The following is a 21,164-nucleotide window of genomic DNA, read 5'->3' as shown; positions in this document are numbered from 1 at the left end:
TTACGGCAATAAACAAAAAAATATGTTAAAATAGCCATCCCTCTTTCTCCCACTCCTGTGGCTTGCCTATCCTTCTAAGCTGATTTATTTTTCTCTATAGTCTTTATGCACTCGTCTTTCTCTAATATCCTGTATAATTTACATATTTTGCTTATCATCGTCTCTTCCCACTAAAATATAGGCTTTATGAAGGTATGGAGTTTTATATGTTTGGTTTGCTACTCTATCCCCAAAGCTTAGAACAAAGCCTGGCCCGTAACAGATACTAGATAAACGTTCATTGTTTTGTTTTGAAAAGGAATATACGTGTTTTACGTTTGTAAGAGCAGCAACAAGAATGAAGGAAACACACCAAGCTAATCATAGTGAATACTCTGGAAGTGATAATTTGAGAATGGTGTAAGAGAACTATCAGCATTTTTGTTCTTTTGTTCTGCCAGACACTGTGTTAAGGCCCCCGGGAGATGGTAGTAAAGAAGAAGCACAAGTCCTCCACTTGCATGGAGCTTGAAGTAATGTTACATGGGCGTATTGATTGCATAAAGTTTGCATGGTTCTGTTGATTATAACTTCGTGTTCTTTTCATTGTTTATAAAGTTGCATTTATGTTTATGAAAAAATGGCTAACTGATTTCCAGATTGCTTGGAAAGGGGCACAAGGGAGGTTTCCAGGATGATGGAAATGTTCTATACGATGATTTGACGGCCATTAACACAGGTGAATACATTTGTTAAAATTCATTGAATGTGCACTTAAAATATGTGCATTTTATTGTATGTAAATTATATTAATAAAAAATACAAGAATATGTATCCTTTTTGTTCCAAATTATAACACATGCTCTTGTAAAATATTGGAGAGAGGAAATTCGTCTTTAAAATAGAAAATTAATAAATATGATTAATAAGGTTTCAGATTTGATTTTGATTGAAAAATAAAGATCTGTCAAATCTTAATAATAAAGATAAGCTGTGCAGAGATTTTTATAATCCATATAAAAATTTTGACTATGCAAATCAGCCGGATAGAATTTTCTCAATATTTATAAATATGAAATAATCTTTAGTTGTCCTTTGATTATAAAAGTAATTAATGTTCATTTACAGAAAATTTGAAAAGCACAGAGAGAAAATCATCCAAGGGCTAGTAATCATTTGGCATATTCCTTTGCAACCATTTTTCTAGATACATTTGTACATAAATGAAATCGTACTTACCTATACTTTTGTATCTTGCTTCTATATTTATTATCAAAGCATAGGCATCTCCCCATAAAATTAAAAACCATTTGCAGAAATGATTTTAAATGTGTGTATATTTTCAGTAATAAATGTCGCGTGGTGGAAAAAGCAATTTCAAGCCAACTACGTTTATTTGTGAATCCCAGCTCACGCAATAACTGGCTTTTGACGTAGATTAATCTTTTTATCTGTGTTGAGGAGTGTAAATGATGTAACTCTCTAAGCTCTGTAAAATGAGATAACAATATCTTCTTTGCATAGCACTTTTATATATTTGCATAAAATATATTTAACCCATCTAGCACTGTTACATACCTAGTATGTACTCAATAAGTGGTTATATAGTCTACATACCATAATTATTTTAACCATACTGTTAGACAATAATACTATTTAAATTGTTCTTTGCTATAATGAAGTCTACTTGAAATAGTCTGTTTTTCTGATTAGCCATAGCCTAGATTTCTAGAAGTGTCAGTTTAGGGTCACTGATGATAAGTAATATCACATATATCATTCTATGCATATAATTAGACTTATTATAATTTCTTTTATATTATAGTCTTCCAGTTTCTAAGTTCCTAATTTTGATTATTTTCTACCTATTGGGCTTGAAACTTTGATAATCTTTTAGTAAAACTAATTGAGTATATTTTTCAGAGCACTTGCATATCTGAAAATATCTTTTGTCTTCACATTTCAACCAGAATTTATGTCTTTATGACTAGAGTTTTGCAAAAATTTTCCTCAAAACTCTTTAGACTTTTCACTTTTCTTGACAGACTTTTTGTCATATAGTTGCAAAGAAATTTAAGCCATGCTGAATTTTTTCCATTGATTTTAACCAGTTTTTTCTTTCTGGGAGTCCGAAATACACGTTGTTGTTTTTTTTCCCCAAACACACTAAATCATTTTTGAGATGTAGAATTCTATCTTCTTGCACTACCAGAATAGGGATTGTTGTTTCTACTATGAATTTCTGAGCTTATATTCCAGGAATATGTATTATTATTAATTTAGGTTAGATTCTAATCTTCATACCTATAATATTTATTTACATTATGGTATGCTTTTTTATATATTCATTTCTTTGTCCTTCTTCATGTTCTTAAAAATCTTCTCATTTTACATCAATACCATTGAACTGATTTTCTATAATGCCAATTCAACCCTTTATTGCCTAAAATGCAGATTTTAGAGTCTGCTATAGACTTCCTATTTTATTTTTCATTTTTAAAATTATTTTCAGATAAATATTTTCTCCTTTCAGATTAATATTTCTATGTTCTTGTCTTGAGGAATATTTTCAAAAATCCATTATTGTTAATGCATATGTGTGTGGGGGGGAATTTATCTGCTTGTTTTGTTTTATGTTTCTTGATCCCTATAAAAGGAAAGATGTTCTATGGTCTGATCTGTCAACATATGATGCACTTATTTTATCCTTATCTTCATCACCCTCTCAATCACTATTTTCAGAAGGGGTGGTGTAGCTCTCTCATGTCTCATATTAGAAGTCTGGTTGTTGGCCGGCTCCGTGGCTTGGTGGTTAAGTGCGCGCGCTCCGATGCTGGTGGCCCGGGTTCGGATCCCGGGCGCGCACCGAGGCACCACTTCTCCGTCCATCCTGAGGCCGAGTCCCACATACAGCAACTAGAAGGATGTGCAGCTATGACATACAACTATCTACTGGGGCTTTGGGGGGAAAAAAATAAATAAATAAAATCTTTAAAAAAAAAAAGAAGTCTGGTTGTTGTGCCCATCTCAGCATAATTTCTATGCATAATCAGAATTGATTTAGCTTGACTGTGCTTTATTGAGGTGGGAGGTGGTTCCCGAACTTGCCATCCTCTCATTACAGGGAAGAAAAGAGATGTAATGAATAACAACACAAATTGTTTTGTTTTTTTAACAAATGCTATACCTGAATAATTCTAAACCACAGCCCTTTGAGCCCTGCCTCAACATTTCCAACAACCAAATCTCTAATTCATCTGTGTTTGCCTTTACATTTGTGTACTATACAGGCTAAGAAACAGTTTGCCACTACCACTTTTCTCATTCCTGTAGCTGTGATAGGAGATGTTGGTTATGCGTCTTGAGTGATAGGAGATAAGGGATGTGGCTATTTCAGAGAATCATTCTCTTGGAGGGAAAGGACAGATGGCTAGTTTTCTAGTTGTGCAAAGCTTGTGTACAAGCTAGGACTTAGGAAAAGGGTAATACATTATAGCTACCTGTCATCAGACAAACTATGCATTTTCAGTCCAGAAGGTAACACAAACATAACCTATGATTTTATCTCTCATTTAAATTCTCAGTTCGGTTAGTGAAAGGCTGAATTTCTGTTACATGACTTCTGTGATACGTAATTTCAGTGCTATTGTAAACCATCATTATTCAAATTAAAAAATAGAATTTTAATAGAAAATTAGGAAATGGCAGGTTCAGTCCTCCTAACTAGTCAATGTCTTAATTAAACCCTCATGATTAAAAAATGTATGCCAATATGTGTCCCATATTAAAGTTCTTTAATAGATATCACTTACTGGTGGTTCTGTAAAGGTAAAATAAAATCATTAAAGCTGTATTGTTTTATATTTTCCTTATAGTAGGAATTCAATTTGTTTGATGATACTTAATAAAAGAACATCATTAATCAAAGTTCTATGCTTATTTTTCATCAACAATGTTTTGTGAGTGTCCTCTACCAGATGATTGACAGAGCAGTAGGTGTTACTCAAAGAAAAAAAGTAGTATAAGCATTTGCTTCTCTTTTCCTGACTTTTTAGAATATTGAACATCACCAAGTAACTTATATTTATTTTAAAAAATGAAAAATGTAGTAGGAGAAAATATGTTTTCTAGAATATCATTTTCTCATTTTGTCTAGTTTCTTAGTTGCATGTTATTCACTGTTATAGAATAAGATACCCAAAGAGTTGAAAAGGACCTTGAAGTATTTTTTAACGCCTGTCCCCATCTCCACATACACAATTGCCAGAGAAGGGGATCAATGGTCATCTTATTCCATTTCACTACCCAACAGTCCTCCCTTTCAGGACTGTTTTTCTTCAACTAATCTAAATTTCACAAATCACAATTTAAACTCATTTTACCTAGTCTGTAGTGGATGTAATTTCTATTTTCTATTTAGCGTACTTTTTCCTTTTGGTACAAAATTGTTCCTTTGTAAATCTTTCTTTTAGGTTTAATTTTCTAATATTTTATAGATTCCCACTAATTCTTCTCCAAATTCTGATGTTTGCTGAGAGCAATGGGAACATTATCTCATAGTTTCTCAGTTATACTCCTCTTTCCTCTGAACTGTTCACTCAATCTCATTTTTGTCTCACGTTTACTTATTTTGACTATAATGCTAAATTACTGAGAGACTACTCGTTTTTTGTAACTCCAAATCAATTGTTATGACACTTATACCCAGTCATTCCTCATTTTATAATTGCACCATTTTCTTTCTCTTCCAAAATGATCCATCCTGGAATCTATCTTTCTCTAATTTTATAATTTCGAATGCAACTTTTCTCACATATGTTAATTCACCTTTCTTCTATTATTTTGCTATTCCCATTCTTTCTGTTTTTAATTCACTTGATATTTTGTACTCCTTCTGACAGAATGGGTTATTTTCAGATTAAAGAGTAATGTGTGTGTGTATATATATATATATACATATATTACTAATAGTGAGCCAGCCCTGGTGGTCTAATGGTTAAGATTCTGCACTCTCACTGCCAAAGCACGGGTTCCCTTCTGGGTCAGGGAACCACATTACTGTCTTTCGCTGTCGTACTGTGATGGCTGCATGTTGCTGTGATGCTGAAAGCTATGCCACCAGTGTTTCAAATACCAGCAGGGTCACCCATGGTGGACAGGTTTCAGTGGAGCTTCCAGATTAAGACAGACTAGCAAGAAGGAACTGGCTATTCATTTCTGAAAAACTAGCCATGAAAACCCTGTGAATAGCAGTGGAACATTGTCTAATATAGCACCAGAAGGTGAGAGGATGGCGCAAAAAGACCAGGCAGGGCTCCACTCTGCTGTACACGAGGTCTCTAGAAGTTGGAATTGACTTGAGATCACTAACAACAAATTACTAGTAGTATATCTATATATACAAACACATAAACACATATATGTGTGTGTTATCATAGTCTACAAATATGTTTAGCTTCAAAAAGATGTTATTAAAAAAACAATAGTAAAAATATTAAAATTCCACAACTTTTAAATTATTTTTGAGCAAGTTTTGCTCAAAACCTCTCCTATTGTGGAGAATAACAATGTGAGTAAAATATAGACTTCTTTCACTTAAAGCCTCAAAATCTTCTGATAAAAGTCAACCAATTGGTTATTTTTTTTAATAATAGTTCGAATGAATTTAACATTCTACCTCCAATGCAACCCAAGAATCTAAACCCCAGACATGTTTGTATGTAGAAATACCCTCCAAATTTTGCAAACTTAAATGGTTTATTACATTGAAAGTAAATTTGTATCTGGAATAAGTATCAGTCTAATTTAACATGTGTTTTGAAATGTTTCCATATGTCTAGTTGTTAATACTGGTCTGTAGTCCTGTGAAATAGCCTAAAAACTACAGCAGTAACTCATGGTCATACTTTCATGTAATGGCAAGTAATTCCATCTCTAGCTGTTCTTCAAGTTTCTGTTTTTTCTTAGTTCTTTATACCTTAATTGTTCCAGGATTACTTAAATTTTGCTCAAATTATGCTTTGCAACTGACACTTTATATTCTGCTAATTTCCTCCTCAGAGGAATTTATATTCCCATTATTAGAAATAAACTTAAATTATATCTCTATCCAAAAGAAAGAAAAATAACCTGTTTGGTCATTTATACATTTGAAAATTATGATGAACTTCTTCTTTGCTTTGACATAATATGTTGTCACTATCGAGTATATTTCTAGTTTATAGTATGTCTTCTCTTTGGGAATTTAAAATACTTCAAATAATTTGGGCTTTGCCTGATTCCCCCAGAATTGTACAGTATGACTGATAACTGCCTTTAGAATCCCTAATAGCTAAATTACAATTATTATGCAAAGTCCTACAATAGACAGTTATATGGATTGTTAAACGACTTTGCCTTTTTTGCAAACTATAATCATTTTCCTTTATTAGCTGAAGGATTTCATAATTTAAGGAAGATGAGAAACCTATAAGTCACGCTTTCAAATAAGGAACATGGATATTGCAAACATTAAATTCCCCCATAAAAATGTTAAGGCATCATTAAACTAGGTTCAGATTAATACAATTCAGTCAACTCTAGATAGATATCTCCCATAATAAGCTGAAACAATACCTAGTGATCTAAGATGTAAAATATTTTACTACAGCCAATTTATATACCTATAAAACATACAGGTATCATTCAACCTCTTTATTAATAGTGCATGCCTTGTATTAAATCAAAACCATTTTAAAGGCCCCTCCCCGTTGTCATTCCCTTCCTCAGTGTTGCCCCTCATTATGTGTTACCTCAATGAAGCTCATCCAAAGTGAATGACAGCATCTTTTTTACTAGAAGCAGCATAGGCAATTCCCAGCCTAGTGATACAGCTTAACTATGTCCGAGATTTATAGACACACTTGCTATCCTCAACCTACAAGATTCTATGGCCTAATGTTGATGTATATGTTTCTCTCTAAGTAGATGTACTTTTCTCACTTTGGAAATCTGAAATTTATTGTTTTTTAGATTTTTGCAATTTGCTTTACATGTGAATTCTATTCACAAGAAAGTTGATGTTGGGACAACATCGTGTTCTGTACTATTTTGAAGCCGCTTGGAAGAATCCTTTTTTCGCTGTTTCTCCCCAATAAGAAAGCCAAACATTTCATATTGGTTGACTTGCTGAGAATTTTAATACGTTACCTGTTCTGGTTATCTATTGCCATGTAACAACCCCAAAACATAATGGTTTAACAACCGCAAAACAACAATATTTATTATGCTCACAAATCTGCAATCAAGGCAAGATTCTGTGGGAATAACTCTTCTCTGTTCCACCTGGCATCTGTGGCATCATCCAAGTTTAGAGGCTGGAATTACCTGATTTTTTGCTCATATGATTGATGGTTGCGTGGTCCCTAACCACGCATGTGGTAATCCCCAGCTTGGTGCCTTCAGGGCAGCCAGATTCATACTTGTTAACTCATGGTTCCCAAAGCAGAGTCCCAGGGAGGAACAGATGGGAGCTCCAGCTCCTTTTCCAACCTGGTCTCATAAGTCCTACCCATTATTTCCACCTCATTCCGTTTGTTAAAAGAGAGTCAGCAAGGATGATCCATAATCAAGGGGTGGGGAATTAGACTTAACTTTTTGATGGGACAAGTGTCAAAAAAATGCGTGAACATGTTTTAAAACCATCACATCATTAAAGGGGACATTATCGACAACTTTTAAATATCACTCTGAAAAATAATCAACTGTTCATTTCTAAAGTTGCTTCACAGAAATCACTTTTAAAATGTAAGTTCTTTTTTATGTAAAGTAGTGTTTTTTCCAGCTTTAATGAGGTATAATTGACAAATAAAACTGTAATGTATTTGGTGTACAACATGATGATTTGATATACAAATACATTGTGAAATGATTACCACCATCAAGTTAATTAACACATCTATCACCTCACATATTACTTTTTTTTTTTTTTGATGAGAATGCTTGTTCTTATTACTATTCCATAGACTCCTTATAACAAGATATGTCATCCCAGGTCATCTTGCTAAAAAATCGAAGTATAATAAATAAAATTTTAAACTACATACAAATATAAGTAGTATTCTTAACAGAAATTTTGAACAACTTAATATGTTGTTTTTAATGCAAAATTATCCCAAATGAATTTTTCTTTAACTGGGAAAATAATTTTAAAGAATGAAGACCAAATATCTAAAGATGAGATTATCCAAGAGAATAATAATGACAAAATAAAACAACAAAAAAATTAAAGTATAATGGTTAAACTGACTTATATGTATACATATATATATGTATAGTCCATATTGAGACTATAAAAGATTAATAAAATCCCTATAAATAGTTGACCAAAAAAAGGGTATGACTGAATTTGCTAGGTAACATTACACAGTAAAAGTTTATTTCTCATTTACATAGCAATCTAATCTTAATGTTCCTAGTTGATAGGAAGCTTTCCTCACTTAAGCTTGATGTATTAGTGCCAGCCAAAAGAGGACTGTGCTTCATTACACAGTGGTTATCATGAAGTTCAGTAGTGGAAGATAATTATCGCCTTTGCCAGAGCTTCAAGAAGTACACTTTGTTGTGTATCTTCTATGTTAGGAAAGGTAGCATGTGGTACACATTTCTAGGCAGTGATCAATGGTTTTGCCAGTTGGTCAGAGCTCTGTAAGAGATAAGACTGGAAGATCAGTGACAAGGACTGGAGGAAAGTGTGTGAATGGAGCTCTTAAAGAGAGCATAAAATATTTACATCTTTGTATATCATGTTAATGCCCGTCAGAGAGGATCCACCAATGAGAAGTCACTTTACAACCAGATGGACAGGATGACCCGTCCTGCAGATAACACCCTGCCTCTTTTCTTGGCCACCTTTTTGCTTAGGAAATGGACCCGTGATAACAGTGGCCGTGGTGGCAGGGATGGAAGCAATGCATGGGCTCACAGTATGGACTTTGCCTCAATATAGCTGATTGAGCATGTCACTTCTAAGTTTTCAACCAGCCAGTATCAGAAATGGAGCCTCTACCCTGGATATAGCATCGTTTCTTTGGGAGCTGAGTGGGTGGATAACGGGCAATAGAATAAATGGTGGCATCCAGATTCTGCTGTTCCAGGGTTCTATTATCTGCATTGATATTGATGGGCCCAGTTCAATGGCAACATCCCTACTGCCAACTCTGACCTGTAGAGCACAGTCACTATGAAGCCTCTCAAAGTTGTCTGTGCCCCCCTTACCGGTGCATTCCTCACTTCCTTAGTAAAGGAGGTTCCTCTGAGTTGTCCCAGGGAACACAGTCAGATGGGGGGCTCTTGGGTCCAACCTACCATGTCGATTCTGACTCCCCCATCTTTATGAAAGTTCTGAGCTATTTTATATACTATCACACAGTGTTCTGTTATTTCCACTACTTTTACTCTAGTATATCATCTGAGTCAGACATCTAATGAACAGCAAAGCTATATGGATGGGCTATAGGTGTCGCGTCTAAAACTTGGAATCATGACTCATGGTGAGTAATGCCATGTCAATGAATTCTCTCCTATAAAGCCTAATAATCTGTGTCACCCCTCCCCAATTCTAGTCTACCACCCTCTACTCAAGATCTTCCCCCTTGGGCCCCAGGCTCTGGCTGATACACATTAACCAAGTGTGTGTAGCATTGCTTGTACTCCAAGTTTAACTTCTCTGAGACCTAACCTTAATTCTGAGCAATTTGGCTCAAGTTAAGCCTAAGACTGCAACTTGAAATGCAATGGTGGCAAGTTCAGGAAGAATAGCAGCAGTGGTACTGAAGTCCAGGAGGTAAACAGTTGATTTCTGAAGGAAACGGTACTCAAAGTGATCTGAGAAGGCCCAAAATGTTTGTATATATTACAATATTTCTTTCAGGGAAATAAGGCCTTAAAGGGTATAGATTTACCCACTAGTTTTTACCTTTTTCTTTCCTTATGATGTATGAATTTCTATATTAACTAAAAAAGACTAATCTTTTTTTTTCTTTTTTTTGGTAAGGAAGATTGGCCCTGAGCTAACATCCGTTAACAATCTTCCTCTTTTTGCTGAGGAAGATTAGCCCTGAGCTAACATCTGTGCCCATCTTCCTCTATTTTGTATATGGGACGCTGCCACAGAACGGCATGATGAGTGGTGCATATGTCTGTGCCCGGGATCCGGGCCTGCGAACCTCAGGCCATTGAAGCAGAGCATGTGAACTTAACCGTTATGCCACCCGGCCAGCCCCTAAAAGAGACTAATCTTTTGATATAAAAAAGGTTCTTAGCTGTATAAGTTAATTTCTCTGTGATAATTACCTTTGTTAGCATAGCAAAACAGGAAAGGCAGATTGTTTCATCATCAGACCAACTACAAACTATGTACTCATGGACAAGGAATTTAACTTCTTAAGGCCTAAATTATATGTAAAATTTGTGTAATATCAAGTAAGTCCCTGGATTATCGTAAAGACATTTTAAAAATTAAATCCATGCATTTCTAGTAAATAGATCATGAACTTTCACAAATTGATAAATTAAGCTCTATAATATATTAATTATATGAATATAACTATATTTTTCATCCAAAAGAAATAAAATAAAGGTAAACTGAGGCCTATGGAATGGTAGTTTAATAAAATTACATAAGCAGAGTTTATTTAGCAAGGCAAACCATATAGCAATCCCCCAAAAGCTTATACTGAATGCTATTTTGTGTAATAAAGAAAAAGTGAAGCATGAAGCAGAGTGTACAAGTTACAAATAACTGAAAAAGCAAACGATACATATTTGAAAACATAGCTGTGGTTCGTGTTCAATTGTTTCATATCTCTAAGAGAATTATTTTTTTAAATTGCATACAAAGGGAAAATTTAATTATCATATGAACGTTTGAAACCCTCTGATATAATAAATCCCCTCGGGTCGCTTGTCTACTAAACAGACTTCCGTCTCTTTCCAAATACATTATTGATCAATTTGGCCACTGATTTAGATCCACTGGGTCTTCTCTTTTCTTTGAGTTTGCAGTTTGTCAGGATATCTTTGATAATTCTGATAAACATCATTTCCACCTCCAGAGACTGCTCTGCTGCAGACAGTTCACAGAATTGGCATCGGTTATCCAAGGCCAATTTTTGCCCTTCTTCCCAGCCAAGCTCTCGCACGTGACGGAGATCTTGCTTGTTACCAACCGAAAGCACTACTGAATCCACAGCTCTGACAAACAGATAAACAATTCTTTGGCAAAATTGTTTTAACAACTCTTTTTTTTTTATTAAGTAGGTTTATATCAAAAATAATTATGGACCCAAAAAAAATATATTGTACATGTATGTGTGTTATTTACGGTTGTGTGTGTGTGTGGGTGTGTATGGCACATATCCCCATTCGCTTACAAAAATTATTTTAGATAGAACGTAATATATGACACAGAGGCAACAAGGCTCCTAAAGCTTAGGATTTGAAATGATACAAACCTTTTCTTGGATGATTGCTCTGTTTGCTAACAAGGCATGATTGTTACTTTTCCCGCTGTCAATTTCCTTATACGTAAAAAATGGTAAAAAGAGTCCTCATTACACAGAATTCTCATAGAAATTAAATGAAAAGATGGATATAAAAATACCTCGCACAGTGCCAGGCAATGAAAGATGCTTCCTAAGTATTATTTTTAACTTCCTTATCAATTGGAAGAGGACTAACTAATGTGTCTTTACTAAATAGTTACTGTAATTGAACAATTTAGATACAGTTTTCCTAGGGAAAAATATTATGCAATACTCACTGCTATTTGTTTTTGTTGACATCCATTATAACATACTCCAGAGAAAATTTTACAATCTCATGACCTTGTACAATTTTTCTATTTATTTAAGAAATATGTTTCTTTGTTAAGATAATGTCCTCTATAAATATTAATATATTCTCCTTGGTTACAGTGAAACATACCCAAAACAGAGTTTCACTTGAAGAATATAGCATGACTATTAGTCATTAAATGACATGGAACTCTGCCAAGTTGTCTAAATAGGGAACAAATGGGTAAATGCAGTCTTCAACTCTATCTAAATAAATAGATACTGTCCCCAGATTCCACTAAAAGTTCGTTTCATTCACATGACAGTGTGAGCTGTGAGGGGAAAAGCATTGTATGTGTTGGACTTTTGAGGGTATTAATAATATCTTCTAGATAGTTCAGAAAATTATTGTAAAGGATTAATGGGGAAGGATAAGTAAAATATTTTGAAGGGTGAATCACAAATATCAGATGTAATTCTATAAAACAATGCCATATTTTGCTTTCCTAGTTTATCTACAGATTGAGAATTGGAAATACTCTAAGAATTATTTAGTCAGTATATTAAGAAGATTGCCTAAAAATGTCAAATGTATATTTTTTTACTTTTATATGTTTTTGAATATTCTTGAGTGATTATTTTGATTTGGAGAAATATCAAAGGAATTTTATTACTGTCCCTTACCTAAGTCATGGTGTTTAAATATAAGGCATTTAATGCTTGAAACAATGGAGTTCGAAAAATCAGTAATATTATAGGAAATCAGAGTACGAAGGACTTTAATAAAATCACATCCTTTCTCCTACCATACTTCCATCAGTTTTACAATCAGAAAAATGAGATCTAGAGATTAAAGGGTTTATCTAAGGTCAATCAGATATAAACAAGAATTTACATCAACTGACCCCAGGGAAATACCCTTTATCAATTATTATCTGATGGTTTCTTGATAGTGGGCATTTAAAATAGATATAAAAAGCACATATTCCAATTTACAGTAATAATATTGTGCTTTTCTGCTTCCCAGATTAAAATGTTATTTTAGACTCTAAGGGCAAACCTGGTTAGGAGCACAAAGAATCCCTTACATCAGTATGTTGAACAAAAATAAATATTTTAAATGGGAAAGGCTAAAACAATAAAAAATGAGGTAAATGGGGGCCAGCCCTCTGGCATAGTGGTTAAGTGCACGCGCTCCACTGTTGGTGGTCCGGGTTTGGATCCCAGGCTGCACCGATGCACCGCTTGTCAGGCCATGCTGTGGTGGCGTCCCATATAAAGTAGAGGAAGATGGGCGTGGATGTTAGCTCAGGGCCAGTGTTCTTCAGCAAGAAGAGGAAGGTTGGCAAGGATGTTAGCTTAGAGCTGATCTTCCTCACAAAAAAAAAAACAGAGGTAAATAGGAAACTCTATGTTTAAACCTATATTACTAATGCAAGAATGGTTTAAGACACAGTTATGTCTTTCTTCATAGTTATTGTGTCAAGACAATTAACAATGGAGAATTGTCGATCAGCTCTTTGTTTTAGGAGGTGAAATGGAGAAAAGTGTATTCTCATATTTCGAATTTTAATGTTTTGATTATGCTATCTATTTTGCTTTGATACATTGAACATCCAGTGACTAGGAATTGGATGCCAAATGTAACAAATCTGGATTTATTTAGTATCCCTAACCTTTTTGTGGGAATGAAAGGAAAGGTTGAAAAGCAAGCTATCTTGTGAACAGAGGACGATTATTTTGCAAGTGAGTGTCATGTTAACAATAGATGCCGTCTTGTAAAATAGCCATTTACTCAGGGCAAGTAACTGTTTATGTCAGCCAGGACATAAAGTATTCTCATCTTATTCCTTTTACTACATGTGTAACTCCTGTGGAATGGAAGGTGAATTGTTCAGGGCTGTTAAATTTTGTAATTGGAAGGCTGTATTAAACTCTTCCTAATGATGCTTACAGCTGTACCATGATTTACGAAAAAGAAAGGAGAATGAAAAATATCTTACCTTTTACAATGACTGGTTTGTGGCTCCCGAATTCTGTAGATCAATGTTTTTGCAAAAGCAAAGGAAGACCTGTCACTGATGTCATACACAATAACAAACCCATCTGCCCAATGCAGCTCACTTGTGAGGGAAAATTTTGCTCTCTGTTGCTGAAAATAAACCAAGAACATTGAAAGTGGTGGAATCTGATGCCTGTATTTTTACACTTTAGATACTTAATTAATGGACACCCACTTTACCTGAAAGAGACTTTAATAAGCCAAATACTGATATTGTCTAAAATGTAGTTTCTTTGTTTCTCTCTCTTATCATCTTCTTTCTTTAATTAAAAGTGATCCAATTTTAAAAAATACAGAAGTATAATAAAGTTATATCTATCTCATTTTATAACTTTTCTCTAAGAAAATATCTCCACTTTTTCTGAAAAATTTTATAAGCTATATTAATTTCCTTTTGAACTAATATCCACACATTTGTTTTGAAAACAGATAATAGTCTCTATCCATATTAATAAATGGAGTATCTGGGGCCACCCTGTGGCCTAGTGGTTAAGTTCAGCGTGCTCTGCTGCGGCAGAGTTCAGTTCCCAGGTACGGACCTACACCACTCACCAGCGGCCACGCTGTGGTGGCGACCCACATACAAAATAGAGGAAGATTTGCAGAGATGTTAGCTCAGGGAGACTCTTTCTCAACCAAAACATAATAATAAATAAATAAATGGAATATCTATTAATTTTTGGCACTAGATTTAAATCAGTAAAAAAACATATTGATAAGATTTAATTAAAAAGATTTAAGGGATATTTTATGTACCTAAAAGAATCTGTCCCATGGAGTTGTTTTGAAATCTTGAACAACTGGCCATTTCTTCTCTTATTTACAGAATCATATTTTAACTTTTTTGAAGTTAAATGGACAAAGGGGTTTAGACTAGAAGTCTGTCTTACTTATGCTTTATTGACAGTGGTTAGTAAAAAATGCAACTTAGTGAAAATATAAACTGAATTGATAAACCATTAAACTATTAACTTCTGACAGCTGTTCTGTGACCTGATGGAAATATATTATGAATGCAGCCTAATATTGCCATTTTAAAGATATTTATAAGATGATAATTGTCATAAATTTACAGAGAAGCTAGATAATGGAATTTGTAACACTAAAAATAATTTCTTAAAATTTTAATAATTAAAATTGAGAAGAAACTTCAGTTTTAAGACTGGCAACTTTATACTTCCCCTTATCCAATCTTCTACAAATCATGATTGAAAAAATAAAAGGGTATTTTGTTTTACTTACTTGGGAACAAGGGTCATATATTTCTAGATTCAGTTGCTTCCCTTCCAAATACAAATGTTTATTATAGATAGATTCTGCAAAATATGCGTATATCATTGTTAGTATGGAAATACGCTAGAATTTCCAAAAAAGATAGACTCATATTTGGATCACAGTCTTGCAAATTCAACTGGTCATACTTTAGTGGAGTAGTACAGTGGCTTTTCTTTATTGTTAGTGGTCAAAATAATATAGATTTGTTATATTTGTTCTTATGTATTTCTTACAAATGAACTTCACCATCATATCTATTCAACTGCATGCTTTTGTGCTATTATACATATTTTCCATCCTATTACTATGGATAAATTATCTGTGTTTCTCTCTAAGGCCAATCCATTCACTATGAACTAGTTACCATTTCCTCTGACCTACTGGAAGACATGGCTCCACCAATTCTGCCTCTTCTGCATCATAAATTTTTCCTCTTTACTATATCATTGCTAACAGCTCAATTTCTCCTAACTTAATCCTTCGGATCCCATAATCTCTTCCAACTATTGCTCTATTTCTCTGCTGGCCTTTTGGTAAGTATCTACACCCCTGTGTCCAATTGCTCTCCTCTCATGCTCTTCAAATTATTTCAATCACACTTTAACTCTAATTGCTTAACTAAAACTGTTCTTATCGTGGTTATGGTTTTAGACTCTATGGTTGGCTCCATATCTTGATCTTACTCACCCTATCATAGCATGAATGTAGTTGATCACATCCTCCTCTTTAAAATGTTTCTTTTACATGGCTTTCAAAGCAACACACTCTCCTGGTTCTTTCTTTATTCCCTATTGGTCTGTATTAATCTTTGTGTGTGTGTGTGTGTGAGGAAGATCAGCCCTAAGCTAACATCCATGCCAATCTTCCTCTTTTTGCTGAGGAAGACGGACCCTGAGCTGACATCCGTGCCCATCTTCCTCCACTTTATATGGGACGCCATCACAGCATGGCCTGACAAGCGGTGCATCGGTGCAGCCTGGGATCTGAACCCAGGCCGCCAGCAGTGGAGCATGCTCACTTAACTGCTAGGCCATGGGGCCGGCCCTTGTATTAATCTTTTTTATTTGTCCCACCATATCTTCCCACACTCAAAATATGGATCCAGTTTATGAATCTCTTCTCTATCTATACTCACACCTGTGCTAATCTCATCCAGTCAGGGTTTTTATATAACAATTATTGCTGATGAACCCAATTAATATCTAAAGCCTAGATATCTTCTCTGAACTCCAGACATAAACAACTACTGCTATTGGGCATCTCTATTTAGATACCCAATAGACATCTCAACCTTAACATGCTTAAAACTGAACCTCTGGTCTCCCTGCAAAAACTGCATCGTCCACAGTTTTCCATTTCATTAAATGACATACCCACAACTCTAGATTATCAAGTTAAAAGACTTAGGGTCATCATTGAATCTTTTTTCTCTTATGTCCCATATTTATTACATTAAAAATTTCTTTTTATTCTACCTTCAAAGTATATTTTGGATTTATCTGCTTCTCATCACTTCCATTGCTAACTCTGGTCCAAGCCATCGTTATTTTTTGGTTAGATTATTGCAAAACCTTCTAACTCATCTCTTCACTTTCATCCCTCCCCGAACTCCTTTCCTGTGCCTAGTCCATTCTCAACATAGGAGCAAAAGTGAACCTTGTAGCCAGATCACATCACTAGTCTGATAAAATCGTTCTAATGACTCCCCACCTCACTTAGATAAACCAAAACCTTTAAAACGTCTGAGAATATCCCTCATTATCTAGTCTCCCATTACTTATGAGCTCCATAGACCTCTCTGGTTATGTTCTCTCAAATTCTCTCCACTCAAGCTACCCCGTCCTCTAAACCATTCCTCAAATTTTTCAGGAAGTTCCTGCCTCAGAAATTTGGTAATTGGTTTTTCTGCCTGGAAGATATCTCCAGATATCTTTACAGTTCACTTTTCACCACATTCATGTCTCTGTCCAAATGTTACCTTCTCAGCAAGGTCTAACGTGACTACCTTACTTTAAATCACCACACACCATGTTAGTGCCACTCTCTAATGTTTTCTTTTTCTTCGTAGCACTTATCATCATATGACATAATTTATACTTAATTTTTTTGATTGACTAACTCTTCCTTCCAGAATATAAATCTTATGAGACTTGGATATTTGTCGTTTTTGTTCACTGCTATAGCCTCTCTATCTAGAAGAATACCTGGGACATGGTAGGTGCTCAATAAATATTTGTTGAATGGATAAAGGACTTCATTTCTGTAACTGTTCCTCCAGTGTTTTAACAAAAGATCTACTTCTCTCCAAAATGGCATACTGACAAAAAATGATGAGCCATTCTGGCAAATACTCTGTAACCCAGAGAAGGAAGATGTAGCAGACATTTGGGGAGCTAACCTCAGGGGGCTAGGGGTGAATTTTAAAATCCATCTAGGTTACATTTAATGAAAGTGTTACAGTTTCATTAAACCTTAAAATATGTTTTCAGACAGTTCCTTCTAAACTTCACAGCTTTACTACTGACTGTGAACCATAAAATTTCCTTCCAGACGTTTAAAAATATCCACTCTCAAAGCTCAAAAGCTGCCAGCAGGGGTCACCAACTCTTAACTTTTTAGAATTTTATTATTTTCCCTTCTAGTCTTCCTTTACAAGCTGGAGTCCTTTTTTTGCTAGTTTGTCCGCATACAGTGGTGACGTTTGCTCATTTGGTTGTCTTTTCAAAATATCTCTAGGTCTTATATTTTTAATAGAGATGTAACAGACAGAAATGTGTACACTTCATTTGTTTGTATAACTATATCTTACCAAAGATTAAGGTGATTTTTCGTTGTTGTTGCTATTGTAGATTTTTGGGTGTTGTTTTATTTAAGTTTTATAGTTCTGGAACATTTTCTCACGCCTGACTCCTAGCTTGTGTCAATCTTTTTGACTGAAGTTGTTGACCTGAGAAATGAAGCGATAAGAATTTCTCTTTCTATATGTTTCTTTGTTCTGTAATCAGTTTCTAGCACTTGCGCTACAAAGTTCAGGATGTTAGATGGACTGAATACTATGTTGGATACATGTAGGAAACTACACAATGCAACACTTTAAAGTTATTTTCTAAAATACTCTAATAATGGTACCTCATGAATGAATGCTAAAGATTTCTGTTGTTTATTTCTTTCAGAAAAACACACAACTTTCTCTTACTCTAAATAAGTGCTATTGAACCAAAAAATCATTTTCCTTTCTCCCAATTCTCATATTTTTTATAAATCAGGTGTTCTTGTTTAAAAAAAAAAAAGAAATGTTTTTCCCCCATGCCTTCAATCAGGTAAGATATTAGTACCATTATGTTGATTAATTGCTGAGCTAAAAATATTCTCAAAACACTGGCAAAATTCCCCACCTTTTATTAGTTCCCCACTATGATATTTCCCATATGTCATGCTAAGTCTGATCAAAATAACTGAAATTTTCAGTAGAGTGGGTGAAATTATCCTAAGATTATATCAAGCTGCCCTGGCATCTGTTTTAGAATTTCTCTGAAACTTACATTAGCAATCTAGATGATTATGATATGATCTTTAATCAAGGCATAAATTTCCTGTTATTTTCACATGGTTTTACAATTAAAATAAGTTTTATTTTGTACTTACTTGATCTTTTATAATTAATTTTTTCTTATCTTTCGACAGGTGTTTATTTAATTTCAAAATTGTTTCATAGTTTACAAAAATATTCTATTTCTAGACTGAAACCAACTGACTGTCTAATCTATCTCACTTAACATCAAATTGGGTGAATTTTATTATTAAAGAACATTAATTCAAGTACCTATTTTGGCATTTTTAACCAGAATCTGTGAATAAATAAGTTGCTTAAAAGTGCAAAAAATGAAAGATTCTATGAAAATGCTTCTCTTCTCTTAATTGTGGTTTAAATACTACACTGAAGTTTTAAGGTGAAAAAAGTCTAAAATAGAGACTTACCAAAATTAGAAGCATATTCTCCAATGAATCGCTTGGTAAGAAATCTTACTATGAGGGCTGCAAAACAAACAAGCTGGATTTAGGGTCTTTTCTGTTGACGATACACGTTATTTATTTACGTATATAAGGTTTTATCTTTCAGCTCAAAAATTATCAAGCATTAATGAAGACTTTAAAGCTTTACTAAGTTCTAGTCTAAACATTTCCACTGTACGATCATAAAGATTAGGAGACCAGAAGGAAAATGACCTTAGACTGCTTAGACCCATTCAGACCACTATGTAATTAATTCATGAATGCAAACACACAAGGCAACTTACCTATTGTAACAGAAACAGAGTTCTCATTAAATCTGAGATACAAGAGCTATAACATCTCTTTATTTTCTCTATCAAATTAAATCTGGCTCCAAGGTGCTACATGCTAATAGTGACAAGGACAATATCAAGTATTTACAGTTAAGGATATAGGGACTTCAAAATCCAGGAAATGGAGAAAGGACCTCTAGTGTCGGTTTATCTTATTGCAGCTTCTGGGTCTGGCCAGTTGTTATGGTTTGCTAGGCTTAGGTGGCTCTTGGTGGCATCCTCACCACCATCATAATGTGATCAAAAATAAAACAAAAACATGGCCTCCACAGTCAGGGCACCTGTTGCTCAGTTCCCAGGCATCACCACAGCCCTGCCCCTCCAAAGTTCTTTCCCTTCAATGACGCTGCGTTTAAAAAATAATCCACAGATCTGCACGCATCTCTCTTTACCCTTAGTCTCAGGGCAGAAGAATCCTTTCAAGGTCGTTGTTTGGCCACTAGGGGCCGTGGGGGCAGTTGTGTTGGAGTCAGAAGTAGGTGGGACAGTGATGGAGGGATTTCCTGTTACTTTTATGAATTCTAAACATCAGTAGAACAAGACACAAATTAATACTTCAAATAGTTATCTTGCTATGCCTGTCTATAAATTCCATAAATATGTAGTTAATTGTATTACTTGCTAGAAAAATGAAAACTAATGGAAAATAATATATAGTTTATATGTAGTTATATCATGTTTTATATATGACACATGTATATGTCAATATATGTCACCCTTTTTGCACTCGACACCATGCCATAGAAAACATCAGCACTCACCCGATTTGCCTGTTCCTTCACCACCTAGGACGGCAAGCTTCACATCATTCATCTTGCTTTTCTGCTCTTTTTTGGTCAGTGCTGTGTTCTGGAGCTGTACTGACTTGAGCCAAGCATGTGTTTTTTTAAGTCCTTTTTATTAAAGCTGCTCTCGTTTATCTAAGACCAACTCCGCCCCATACTCCTACCATCCAATAACAACTTTAAAAATGTTTTCCTACAGTAGTTTTGAACATATTCCATTAAAAAAGAAAAACATTGGAGTTAATATTTAGACACTAATGCCTATTAAGCCGAGAGTTATGAATTTATAACAGAAGCTTACCTCCCAACCCCCTATTTTTGTGTACTTGGAATCTGCCTTCTTCTAGGACGTAAAAAAATGATCTCTCTTTGTTAAGAAAGTTTTTAGAGGATACGTAAATGTTCCTGTAAACGTACTTTGATTGGATCAGTGTTGCTTTTTCTGTTAATACCTGAACATGTATCTTCTCAGGCTTCTTCTGTGAAGGACAAGGTGGGATAAGTTACCTCAGTCGTGAAAAGAAACGGGAGGAGGAAGAGGATGTCTCCTTGTATGATTGGTCTAGGGTTGACAGCAATGCCCACGAATACGCAGCCATGATTTTGAGTCACATGAGGCTCTCAAGGAGGAATGTGCCCACTACAGAGTTTCACCTTTCCAATATCTTCCTTAATAAGTAACTTCTTCTCTCTCTGTTTTTTTTTTTTAACTTTATGCCAATAGACACTAGTAAGATTTCTGGAAAAATCCAGAGGGTCAATCACCTTCATGTTGTTTAAAGAGCAATAAAGAGAAATCTGTCATGTTTCCTTCTGTAGTACTTTGTAATTAGGAAACAGAAATGAAAAAAGGAAAGAAAATTTGGAAGGGGTATTCTGACATAATTCACTCCTGCTGTGAAAT

The 21,164-nt window shown here is 34.6% G+C and overlaps 1 protein-coding gene across 2 annotated transcripts; it reads right to left on the bottom strand.

The window, feature by feature from the left end:
* Positions 1–10,928: 10,928 nt before the first annotated feature.
* Positions 10,929–20,353, bottom strand: RERGL (RERG like). 2 transcript variants are annotated; one of them, XM_087441980.1, is made up of 6 exons: positions 20,237–20,288; positions 19,856–19,996; positions 19,108–19,164; positions 15,097–15,170; positions 13,796–13,944; positions 10,929–11,211 (listed from the first exon to the last, which is right to left on the bottom strand). In XM_087441980.1, the coding sequence occupies exons 1-6, from the start codon at positions 20,286–20,288 to the stop codon at positions 10,929–10,931; spliced, it is 756 nt and encodes a 251-aa protein (XP_087298106.1). The 2 variants fall into 2 exon arrangements, with proteins under 2 accessions (XP_087298106.1, XP_004435479.1); XM_004435422.3 differs by lacking the exon at positions 19,856–19,996 and having other exon boundaries at positions 20,237–20,353.
* Positions 20,354–21,164: the final 811 nt, after the last annotated feature.

The sequence above is a fragment of the Ceratotherium simum genome, chromosome 17, assembly GCF_057802395.1.
Source record: "Ceratotherium simum simum isolate JZ-2026a chromosome 17, ASM5780239v1, whole genome shotgun sequence".
Classification (NCBI taxonomy): Eukaryota; Metazoa; Chordata; class Mammalia; order Perissodactyla; family Rhinocerotidae; genus Ceratotherium; species Ceratotherium simum.
This window is presented reverse-complemented; position numbering and strand designations above follow the sequence as displayed.